The 13,272-nt window shown below is 34.7% G+C and overlaps 1 protein-coding gene across 1 annotated transcript; it reads left to right on the forward strand.

Moving 5' to 3' along the window:
* Window positions 1-630: 630 nt before the first annotated feature.
* On the forward strand, window positions 631-13,213 carry LOC122045293 (protein EXPORTIN 1A-like). The gene is made up of 16 exons (XM_042605446.1): window positions 631-1,083; window positions 1,574-1,690; window positions 5,067-5,159; window positions 5,258-5,329; window positions 5,498-5,605; window positions 5,673-5,755; window positions 6,775-6,913; window positions 7,041-7,109; window positions 7,327-7,404; window positions 7,522-7,584; window positions 7,686-7,730; window positions 8,677-8,784; window positions 8,866-8,964; window positions 9,568-9,771; window positions 11,489-11,548; window positions 13,007-13,213. The coding sequence occupies exons 1-16, from the start codon at window positions 988-990 to the stop codon at window positions 13,196-13,198; spliced, it is 1,626 nt and encodes a 541-aa protein (XP_042461380.1). The 5' UTR covers window positions 631-987; the 3' UTR covers window positions 13,199-13,213.
* Window positions 13,214-13,272: the final 59 nt, after the last annotated feature.

A 13,272-nucleotide genomic window follows, 5' to 3' on the forward strand; every position in this document is an offset into this window, starting at 1 on the left:
GGATTAATCCGTTTGTATCCTTACATCCTCAGATCCTCTCACACACAGATATAATTATTTCAATATATATTATATTAATATATATTTTATAAAATCCTATACATAAATGCCTCGATAAATGCCATAAATTATTTATAACTTAATAAATATCATAAATAAATCTAGCTTATTTTTAAATTTTTTAATTAATTAATTAATTAATTATTTAAGAAGATGTATAATTTTTATCATCTAATTTTTTTTAACACGAATACAAAAGAGATTTCAAATGTCGTGACCTATTATCATAAAATTTTTAAAATTTTATGATATAAATTATTAATTTAATACCCTTATAATTCGTACGCACTAAGTTTAGGATAATTGCTCTAACCATTTTATTATTATTATTTTTATTATTTTTCGCCTGCTAAACACAATCGGCCTGTCGGAGATACCGCAGTCTGAAAGGCGAAAGCGTCCATCAGATCTCCATGCCGAAATGTCCGAATTAGCCCCGACTCCTCCGGAAAGGATGCCCCTCAACGAGATACGCCGGCCCATCCACAGCGTTTTCGTATTTTCCCAGTTCCCACCAAGCCAGAGTGGCAGCCTCGTTATTAGTGCCCAACGCCTTGTCCTCTTTCCCATCCCCCACAAAACCCCAAGCCCCCCGAGCCCAGGCCGCTTCCCCAATCTCCCACGGCCACTATATTTCCCTCTCGCGTCCGCCCTCGATCGCGCTGACGATCGCCGAAGGACCGAGCGAATAAGAGAGGCAGAGAGAGAGAGGAAAAGTCGAAAACAGAAAGGAAAACCTTTTTGGTATTCGAATCCAATCCGCGCGCGCGGCGGCGGGGCCGAAGAGGAGAAGGGCTAGGGTTTGGGAGACTCCCCCCGGCTCGTTGTTCTCTTCACCACTCTGCTCGTTTAGAGATTGCTCGTCGTTCGAGGCTTCTAATTGGTGCGCTTTCTGAAGTTTTCTGGTTGGATCTGCGGCTCGGCGTGATGGCGGAGAGATTGAGGGATTTAAGCCAGCCGATCGACGTGCCCCTGCTCGATGCGACCGTGGGCGCATTTTACGGGACGGGATCCAAGGAAGAGGTTTTCTTGCTCACCTGTGATTAGCATTTTTTTTGTTTTTGGTTCTGGTTGTGTGGGTCTTCGAGGAAGTTGTTGCGCCTCTTAGGTGGGCGATTCCTGAGATTTGCAAGGTCTAGTTGGGTGGTATTGCCAGTTTATCCTTTAAACCCAACCAACTTAAACCAATGGAACTTGCTTCTGGAATCATGCCGCTCGTTTTCTTGTTTTCCTTAAAATGGTCTATTGCATCAACTGTGTGACTGTGGATTCAAATACATTTGCATTTTATTGTGAATTTCTAATCTAAGTAAACGTGTTTTTGAAAAAAATGATTTGTTTATTTCTGCTCGGACACACTTTTGGGTACTGCAATGAGCAATTTTCCGGTTGTTTAGTTAACTCATCCAGCACTAATATGGTGCTTCATGACGTCGTAGATTCTGTTTGAACATCAATATTAAATTTATCGATTTAATCATAGAGCTTGTTCTTGATTGTTGTCTTGACACAGAGGTCAGCTGCAGACCAGATACTGCGAGAATTGCAAAACAACCCTGACACCTGGCTACAAGTGGTTCACATTCTACAAAATTCACAAAACTTAAATACCAAGTTTTTTGCCCTACAGGTTAGTTCCAAGCTGTTGTTTACTTCATTGTTTTCATACGTCTTCTAAGATGGTATCAAACTAGACTTATCATATGTTGGTACCCAACACTGATATGTCTCAAGTTAATGAAGAGTCTGCATCAAGACTAGTTACAATTTATTGTCAGCTTGCGCTTTCCTATTTTGGTTTTCAGTAGGACAACATGTATCTATATACTAGTTATCCTAGAATGATCCGTGGATAGAATAGCTGAGGGCAAGGTTGTTAAACTCACTTTTCTTCCTAGAATTAGTGAAGGCTATTGGTAGTGTTGGAAGATCAACTTTATGAGCTAATTACAAATAAAAAACAAATTTTTATGAGGATATTTGTTCTGATAGCCCATTTGAAGCCTTTGTCTGGTCTGGTTCCATTCTACATAACTATGTTGTTTTTTACTTTTTTAGACATGAGCTTCTAGTGCACCTAAAGAAAATGTAGGCCAAGTTGTGATGAATGCATGCCAAACAAAGGCAAAAGGTACAATCAGGCGCAAAGAGTGGTACACCTGCAATGTCAACTGTTAATACCCGCATGTAAGGTTAGAGAGAGTGTGTGTTTGAGTGGGGGGCGGGTGGGTTCACAAACGGCAAGATGGATGCCATTGGATACAAAATTTGAATGCAAAGAGGAACACAGGTGAGCAAATAGGAACACATTTTTGCAACTTGTTCATCACTTACTAAACTATTCAGAATGATGCATTTTTTAATGCCACAAAATTTCTCAAGTGCATTGCACGAACCTTGAACTGATTGTTTATAATGTGAAAAAGACCCCATCTTGCACAAGAGCGTGACATGCTAATATTATAGAACTAAAGGAAAAAGATATGTACACCTGCAGCGATTATCACGAAAGGTTTTTGCCTAGACGATTTATGGTCCTCAACATATTCATACTCTTAATTTCTATAACCTCATTGACGTGGGCTCGTGCACCTCGTGTACTTTCCTGTTTATAATTTGGCATGCCCTTCCTCAACCTTCTTTTAATTGTGAGGTCTGTCAGGGTAAGAAAATTATATTCTGATCTATGCAGATTTAAGTAGTTTGGCTATTGGTAGTCCACACACTAAACACAAGATTTCTTGTCTCATGTGGGTGTTTCAAAATTGGTTGTTCCTATTTGCTTTATTGAGGACAAATCTTGGTGTTTGCATGGCAAAGTTCCAACAATTGCATAAGTTAGGAATGTTGAAAGCTTTGATATTATTGCAGTTGCAGTTGTGTTTGAATGACTCACTAAATTTACGTTATTTAACATTTCCAACTGAGTCAGACCTTGTGAAAATTTTCCTCCAACCAAGATTTACAAACGCATATTCAAACAATATATGGTAGATACATTGCACAATGCATTCGTCAAATACTGAGGCACAAACAATACTACAACAACAACGAAGCCTTATCCCACTAGGCACAATTCACAAACAATCAATTTTAAAATTATTAAAACAACATTTATATTAATAAACGGCTACTTTGTATTTTAACAGAGTATTAATCAAAACATCTTATTCATACAAGTATGCATTTTAAGTGTTTATCACACTGAACATTATTGTTTAACACTTACTAGTTGTAACCTACCAAATGAGACAACCTAGTGTTTTAGTCAATTTGGTTGAGTCTAGCAGTGTGATTTACAAAATAATAACATTAACACGATGTTACTTGGTTCTAGCAATGTGATATTATGGTTTGATTAAACATCTGTTATCTGATATATGAAATTGTTATATTTTCCTTTTTTTTTTTTTTTTAAACCAATTTTGATCTACCATTCTGCCCAGACAATAAGACGATATCTATCAAGAGAAATTTTGACAACCATGTTCGAAACATGTTTATGACATAGTATAGGTTAAGATTTTTATTATACAAATATGACTAAAAATGTCATTAAGCTGGAATTCATTGGACTATGACAAGAATTTTGATTGGTGGTGTTGCTCATAAAGTTAGTATGCCAATTTACTCTTAACTCCATTACTTGCAATTATTTTTTGATGAAATCTAGTTATAAGTGCACTGGATATAGTTCATATGAGCCACAAAAATTGTATTTTTCCATATTGCATAGGGATACCAAAATTGGCTCAACCCTTTGCCATATTGTTCAAGTATAGATATGGTGCATGCTGATATTGACACAGTTATAAGTGTGGTTGTCAAACAAAGGTTGAATTGGTGTGAAATTGCTGAGATATATTTTTTTTAATTTATTGAAACAATCGATTTATCTGTATTGTTTTCCCATGTGTTGTTAGAGAGCAAGGCTTAGTTTGACACAACTTCTGCAGCTGTGAATAGTGTTAGGAAAAATAGCTGTGGAGATCTCAAAAACTCTGAAACCCAAAAGCTGACTGTAACCACCCATAAATTTCTAGTTTTAAATTTTTGGTCGAATCTACTTTTTTGAATTTACTTTTAAGAATTTGTATGAGTCTACTTTCCTTCTTCCCATCCTGGCCCGAGCAGATTTGATTTTTTTTCTGGGCAAACCTGGGTTAGATTGACTTAATCTAACCCAATTTTCATACAAGTAGAAAGTTTGACCTGAAATTGACCTAGGCTAATCTCGTAGGTATAAAAGAAAACTCCACCAAAAAGCAACTCAGTTAAACTCAACTTGGAACATACTGCAGAACCTGATCCAACCAGGGTCTTTTAATTGAGGTTGGCTAGATTTGCGTTAAAACCTGAGTTGACCTGTGAGCATTCCAGTGGATACTGGAAAAAAGTTGAAAAAGCAGTTCCCTGGGAGTTTATAGTGAGAGAGAAAGCTGCTGTGAATAAATATATGGTTTTTATAGTTGAGATGATTATATAAATTAGCATTGTAAGAGTTAAAATGACTAAAAATGAAATTGTTAATTAATAATTACCTATAGTTTAATTGTTTACTTTGTAATTGAATTATATTAAGTATAGAATACTGAATATGATATCTATTTTAAATATCCAATAAATAAAAGTAAATACACCTGTGTTTTTAAAATTACTTTCAATGATGATAATTAAGGACAGAAATTTATGAAGTATTTTCTCAAATATTCATCTCATTGATTAAACTATTTAAGAATAATATTGAGGTTTATAATGCATGACATAGTGGAGGTAAAGATGTATAAAAAATGTAAAGTGCTTGTAAAATGAAATGGATGGTGTTTTCTACAAAATCTTTATGAAAGTCTCTTTTGGATGAATTTTAAAAACTAGGCAAATTAGCTTTTGTGGCCAAAACACATTCACACAACTTAAATTTGAAAATTAATGTGCATTTCCAGGCATAATTTTGTGCAGTACTGGAGCCTGTTAACCAATGAGTTTCTGCTATACCTATCTCTTAGGTACTAGAAAATGTCATTAAATACAGATGGAATGCCTTGCCAGCTGAACAACGGGATGGAATAAAGAATTACATATCTGATGTCATTGTACAGGTAAGTATCAATTTTTCTATAAATGTCTATTTTTCTTTCCTTGCCATTTTACTCCTAACTGTTTTTAAATTTTTGTGTCACTTTGCTCTTTTGATCAGCTTTCTAGTAATGAAACCTCTTTCCGGAAGGAGCGATTGTATGTTAATAAGCTTAATGTCATATTAGTGCAGGTAATCTACTGATTCCTCATCATTGTATTTTCCACTGTCCCTTTGGTTGTAGTGCTAAACTGTTAGCCTCTTACTGCTGGTTTCCACTTTGATAAAAACATTTGTAGGTGAATTGGCCCTTATTTCTATTTTCCCCTCATTTTCCGTCCCATGCATTTTTCCATGTAGGTCTTAAAGCATGAGTGGCCAGCCAGATGGCAGAGCTTCATTCCCGATCTTGTCTCAGCTGCAAAGAGCAGTGAAACAATTTGTGAAAATTGTATGGCTATACTGAAGGTATAAACTCTTTTTAGTAGTTGTGATCTAACAGAGATAAATACTAAATAGGTTGTCAATGATGCAGCTTTTGAGTGAAGAGGTTTTTGATTTCTCAAGAGGAGAGATGACTCAACAAAAAATAAAAGAACTGAAGCAGTCATTAAATAGGTATGGTTTATATGATCTTTGTTTGGTATCCTTTTTCTGTTGTATAAACCCGTAGCACAGTAATAAAAGGTATCTTGTAAGTAAACAGAAGTAATTGATTAATATGATTGCTATTTTTATGATGCGGATTGCCTCTATTCTTATTTGGAATCTCTGATGCCAGTCAGGATGGTATTGCTTCCAATACTGGAATTCTGAAAATCAACCAATGTTGATCTGGATCAGTTTTGCCAATCTGGGTTTGTTCGAGAAACCAAGCATGAATATCAGCATATGTACACTGTGGCTCATGTTATCACCTAATTGTGAAACATTTAAAAAATAGAATACAGTCAATGCAGTGAATTCATTGTAGTGTTTAGAATACCTTGCTGCACTTGACAGTATTTATTTGTTTAAACAAATGTCAAGAGGTAGGCTACCCTTTTTTGGATGGTCTACAGGGAGAATGATGAATTTGTATTCTAGTGCTATAGCTTTACAAGCAACTAAATTGCAGGAGAAGCTATATATCTAATTCCAAATTATTATGATACTTGCAAGTAATTTTGATTTAATATCCTAACATGTTTAACTGTTGCTGAATTCAACATTTCAAACAAATATTCCAATGTTGTGAATGTAAATCTCGTGAGGATAAAATAAAGAAATAGTGATGGAATTGTATTCAAATGATTTTATCCATTGCTTGGCCGACCAATAAAGATGCTTCATATGGAAGACGAAGACTTTAAATTACCCAACAGTTGATATTTGTTCACTTGTGAGTTCAGTGCACACTGTTTTATAGATAGTCTTCTCCTTTACATGTGATATCTATTTTGAAACTACAATCTCAGTGAAACTTTCATTATTACCTTGTGATTTATGCTTAGTGCTTCTGAGATTGGAATGACCGATATTTGAAATGCTATTCATTTTTTATTGTCATTCTGTTGCAATGATAAGTTATGTTCTTTTTGAAAGTTCTACCACCTCCTAGTATTTTGTAATGAAATATACTTTTGTCTGCATAACAGTGAATTTCAACTCATCCATGAGTTATGCTTATACGTACTATCAGCCTCTCAAAGAACAGAGCTTATCAGGGCTACTTTGGCAACACTTCATGCCTTTCTATCATGGATTCCACTTGGCTATATATTTGAATCTCCACTGGTTTGTGCTTCGTGGACTACTTAATATTTAATTTATCAATGTTTTTATCTTGTTGTAGATGATCCAAAAAGAATTCTTTAAAGATTTGAGGTGAAAATTACTATAATCTTTTTGTAATATTTTTCAGCTGGAGATACTCTTAAAATTCTTTCCCATGGGATCATACCGGAACCTTACTCTTCAGTGTTTGACAGAGGTTCATGCCTAATATAATTTCATCTCAAATTTATTTGTTTGTTGTCTTTATGCTTCTATCTAGTAAAGGGATAGTTAAACTTTGATCTATGATCAAAAAATATTTAGGCCAGTGTCATGAATTTTAGTATGCGGTGATGATTAAATGGTTATCTTCTTGGTTACTGATAATTAGATTCATCTTATAATTGCATGTAAAGATTTATTCTAATTTATAGGTTGCGGCCCTTCAATTTGGCGACTTTTATGATGCACAGTATGTGAAGATGTATACAATATTTATGGCACAATTGCAGGTATGTTTGTTTCCAATGGTTTACCTTTATTTGTATGTCTTGTATCTCAAGTTTTTCTGTTGTCTATTTGTACTTGCATTCTGTTGACAGTTAAGTGTTTACAATTTTAACATGTAGACAATTATTCCTCATGGTACGAATTTTGCAGAAGCATACACAAATGGTTCTAGTGAAGAGCAGGTATATCATTTTTAAGGGGATTAGTTGGGTAAATTGTTTTTTTCGTAATAGTTTAATCAATTATTGATTGGTTCAACTATGCTAACTTTATCTAATTGTAGGCTTTCATTCAAAACCTTGCGCTCTTTTTTGCTTCATTTTTCAAGGCAAGTTTGTTCTCTTTAGCTCTGATTTCTTGTAGCTGATTATTTATTTGAGCACTCAAAATTCATATATATATATATATATATTGGTTCAGAGATGACAGTGTTTCATATGATCTCTATTGATAAAAATTTCTTGGCTGGTGGTAGCTTTCTTTGTTTGTTTAACAACTTATTTGAGCTGACATGATTATGGTTCATTGCTTTGTTACATCTAGGTACAAAAATTTGATCTGTGTTAATAGGGTTGACAAGTTCCCATTATAAAGACTAGAATTCTTTCAGATTATGCTTTGCAGCAATTTTAATGTTTCAAGCTTGCTCCTAACAACAATGTGATTGATCCTGCCTTCCCCTGCTTAATGGCAATTTTAATCCTTTGAGCTTGTTCCTAATAATATTGTAATTGCTAATTTGGTGCCATTTTTTTATTTGTCTCTCATAAATTTGCATGGTAGCACATCTAATATAAGGAAGATTGGCACTATTGGAACTCATTTACTGCAAGTTGTTTGCTCCAACATCAAGACTGTTTATCTTGTCTCCCCACTTCTCTAAATCCAATGAAAGTTTAGGAAATTTGAGGTGCAATTGGAGACTTGAAAAATCATTTAGGGTGCAAATTACCTGAAATCGTGAGGCTAATTGGAAGGCATTAGAGTGATTCAACTTGTTCAATAAAAGGATCACAAAGACTCAGTAGAAAATTCAATTCTGTAGCTTGCTATGATGTTCAAAATTAGATTGTCATTCAATGATATCATTTTAACAATTTTCTTTTGTTATATACCTTTTTAGAACTTCTTTTGTAAAGTATGTATAGTGGTTTGAGTTTGTATATGCTGTCTCCTATATTCAACCAAGACTTCTGATTGTTGTTTCCGTGTGTTAGCAAAAACAACTTAAGCAAGTTTTCTGTGTTCATATAACTTTCTTTATCTCTCTGCAGTGTCACATCCGAGTACTGGAATCAGCTCCTGCAAATAGAGGTGGATTATTGATGGGCCTCGAGTACCTTATTGGTATTTCATATGTTGATGACACTGAAGTTTTCAAGGTATTATAATTCATACACACTTCACATTGACAAGTTCTTGATGTGAAATATTATATTGTTCAACCTTTTGAGTGTATGCAGGTTTGCTTGGACTATTGGAATTTATTGGTACTTGAGCTGTTTGAAGCGCATCACAACTTGGAGAACCCTACTCTTTCAGCAAGCTTGATGGGTCTTCAGGTATTCGTATATAGCTGTTCATCTTTATTGTTTATATATCTAAACATATTCCTTAGGATATTCATATAAAACAAGGTGCATCGTTTACATCTTTATAGCATATTACTGAAAGGTCTTTGCTGATGTTTCTTGGTCCTTTTCCTATTCTAATCTGCAGTTAAAACCTGTAGACCAGTATTTTAATAGTCTTGTTTTTTTCCTCTGTTACTGAAAATGGATAAGCTATAATGTTATTTTAAGACAATTCTCCAAGAATTATTGTTTATGGGTTTAAATAATTTCATTCTCATCTCCAAATAAATTCTTGGCATTTTTTTTGGTATCTTACACTTTGTTTTATTACTAAAGGAGAGATTACATTTGCACTAACGAGACAAGGTTTGCCTACTCCTTTCAGCGGAATCCATAAGGATGATGGTAGTTAAATTACAAAAACAATTCCACAGGATTTTTAATCATTAATCATGTTTGGCGTCCTTTTATCATATTGTTTAACTATCATTATGTAATTGTGTTCATCTACTTACTATCATCTTCCTGAGATATGTTCACATTACTACTACGACACACATTTTCAATAATGACACTCACTTTTCTCTTTAGACGACACTCATGCCTGAGATGGTTGATGGCCTTGGTTCTCCTCTTCTTCAGAGGCGGCAACTTTATTCAGTTCCATTGTCCAAGTTAAGAACACTCATGATTTGTCGTATGGCTAAGCCGGAAGAGGTTTTGATTGTTGAAGATGAAAATGGAAATATAGTCCGTGAAACTATGAAAGACATCGATGTCCTTGTTCAGTATAAGGTTTGTGGTGGAAATCTTATTGTGAAAAATCTATTTTTTTTTATCCATTTTCTTGATCTAGCATGTGATTTTTTTATAAATAAGTTCACTACTGATGTGGATGCTTAAGCACCCATATATACATAATTCTTTGCCTCGTGCCAACAACATATGCATCTATTAGTCCATATGCTTTTAATTTTCAATTTGATCGTCTCTGCCATTGTTATTATCTAATTGTTCCCAATGATTCAGATATCATTTAATATTGATATCAATTTGATGATATAAACGATTCCACACCGAAATTGAGGCCGAAAACACTTTGTCAAAGGTGGCCAATGAAACTTCTGCGCTGCTAGATCTCATAGAGGATCTTAGAGGGGCCAAATGACCTCTCACAGGGGGGAGGCCTAGGTTGTGGCTTCCAGGGCTCCTGAACTCGCATTGTAGCATGAAGATTCTTTTCTTCTTGTTGTCCTTATGATGGGGCTGAACACATTGTATGCTGGTGGCAACAAAACCTTTCCTTCTCACCCCTCAATGGAACCTGGAATCAGTATTTTAAACTTTCATTCTAATAAGTTAGCAGAAACCTAGGTGGGCAAGAAAAATTCACTGATCGCCCCGTCCTGTATTCTTCATTTTCTTGATTGGGGCTTACACTATCTCGGTATCTTGGTACATCCTCCTGATTAGGGCTGACAATTCCTACTACCTACGCACAGTATGCTGGTTGGCAACAAAACCTTTCTTACCACCCTTCCAGCATTCTTTGTCCTCTTGATTGAGCTGATACTATCACACTATCTTGGTACATCCTCCTGATTAGGGCTGGCACTATGTACTACCAACACAAAGTATGCTGATTGCCAGCAAAATATTACCATCAGCCCTTATAGTATTCTTCATCTTCTCGATGGGTCTGCTAATATCTCGGATTCTTAGTACTTCCTCCTTGAGGATGACTTTTATTTTGTACTGATACACAATATGCTGGTTAGCAATAAAGCCTTACTGTCCGCACCATCACCAGAATTGTCTGGTATTTTAAACCTTGATATTATCTAACTTATATATTTGAGTTTATACTAGATGTGATTCAACTATATTCCTTAATTTAATTAATGAATCTTTTATGAAGAATTAAATCATGATTTAATTCATACAGAACAACTTCAAGTTTTCACATCAACTGTTGTAGCCTATTGTCCAACACCGGCATTTTATCCATTAATTAGCATTAGTATTTCTATTTGCATATTTTGTTACCTAAAATAGATGTATATTACTTGTGCATTATTTTTTTTATTAAGTTTTAATAGTAATTTAAGCTTTGTCTTGCTGAATAAGATTCAAACTTGAATAATTTCTTGACAAGGAAAACATATGCATTGACATATAGCCACACATTGCATATGGATATCCTACCACATTATATCAATAGGCACATTTTCAAAAACTAGATTATTTTCTGCTCAGTTCTGATTTTTTTTTTTGTGTGTGTACTTGCATTTCAGTTGAAATCTTTGTTTCTGTTTGCTTGAATTTTCTTTCAGAACTTGATTGCTGATCTAATGGGTTTTCAACAGTGAGCATTCTTTTAATGTTCATTGAATAGGTTTTAAGTTCTTTGTATCAAAATGCAATGGTAGGGGAGAACACTCAAGCTTTGTAGTATATGGTATTTTGATTGCTAAAGTTTTAAATTTTGTGATTGTATGATTCATTGTTGCAGATAATGCGGGAAACATTAATATATTTGTCTCACCTTGATCATGAGGACACAGAGCAACAGGTACTGCTTAAAGATTCTTTTTTGTTATCTACTGTGTTTGAGAACCTATTTGCTATGCATATAATCTAAGTCATACTGCATTTTAATATGGATGGCGGCCAATTGATCTTGGTCTATGGGCACCATAAGTAATCCAATCTTATGTTGTTTACTGTCATACAAATATGACCATAACTTGGTAAGATACAAGCAATGCTTTTATCAAATTGGAATTTTGAATCTGATAATATGATTTCTGTAACATTGTAATTAACATGAACTTCTGTCAATTCAACTTGAAACTGTAAAATTTGGCTATATGTTCTTTTAATCAATTTATCAAATTCAAAAGGGAGCCTTGACGCAACGGTAAAGTTGTTGCTTTTTGACTAAAAGTTCACGGGTTCGAATCTTGGAAACAACCTCTTTCAAAAAACAGGTAAGGCTGCGTACAATGGATCCTTCCCCATACAATGGATTCTTCCCAGGACCCCGCATAGCGGGAGCTTCGTGCACCGGGCTGCCATTTGATGTAGATAATTTTTAACCAAAGGGCAAGTTGGAATTATACAACTCTGGACTTCATATTCTGTAGAGAGCAGAATGTGGTTGCACTTTCATATTATCATAACTACTCTTACATTTGTTTTTCTTTCATCAGGTTATCCTCCTAAGATTTATATTTTTTTGAACTAATTGCAAATAGAATAGGTTTTATTTGTAAGCTTATCTAACATAGGGGTCTAATATGTAATGGATAAGGCACTAAACATGAAGGCAAGGTAGAGGGGATTACCTTAAGGGAATAGTCCTTATAATTTTCCTCGTTAGCATGGTTGCAGGGCAGTGCCTTGTCAAGTGATTCGGTGCTGTTCTTGTGCAAGGTTATGAGTATTAATGAAACTTTCAATCTCACATCTAATGTGTCTTAAGCGATCTTCTCTTCCTGCATGTAAATGACTCTTTTCCTCTTCACAGTGCCTCCTAATTTCTTTCTTCTCCGTACTATTTATCCTCCGTTTTTATCGATAATTTCATCAATTTGTATCCAGCTACTATTTAGCTTTGTCATCTGTTTGCAATTCTTTTATGTTTGCTTCTATACCACTGACATATGGTGTGCTTTTGCCCTTGCTGCTTTGGTCCACTAGAATCAAATCTTTTTATGTAGATTTTGTTTTCATTTTTGTTTTTGGCATAATCTACAAGATGGTTTGTAGAGTTTGGTGTCTATAGTGTGAATGAAAATCTTGTCAACTAGTCAAATCACAAAGCGTTTCTACTCTCTTTTCCTCTGTCCATTTTGATGCTTGAAGTTCCTAGTCATGTCCCTCTGTGGTTGGATTTTAGGTATTTTGCAAAGCTCATCAATGACTATTCTCGCATGACATCACTTTTTCACAATAGCACAGTCAGAAAAGTCTAATTTTCTCCATTTTCTTTAGTCAAAATAAACTTTTTAATTCATTGTCATTGCAGATGTTGAAGAAGTTGAACAAACAATTGAGTGGAGAAGAATGGTCCTGGAACAACTTAAACACATTATGCTGGGCCATCGGATCCATATCAGGATCAATGATGGAAGAACAGGTATTCCTTTTCAGTATGTATCAGTATAGCTTAGACACATCTTTGGTACAAACGTACACTGCAAGTACTTTAGAAATTTAATTTCATTGTTCTTTGCCAATTTTGTAATTTACTTATTCTTATTGCTGAATCACAATGATTGTTCTGCTTTCAAA

This window comes from Zingiber officinale, chromosome 2B, assembly GCF_018446385.1.
Source record: "Zingiber officinale cultivar Zhangliang chromosome 2B, Zo_v1.1, whole genome shotgun sequence".
Classification (NCBI taxonomy): domain Eukaryota; kingdom Viridiplantae; phylum Streptophyta; class Magnoliopsida; order Zingiberales; family Zingiberaceae; genus Zingiber; species Zingiber officinale.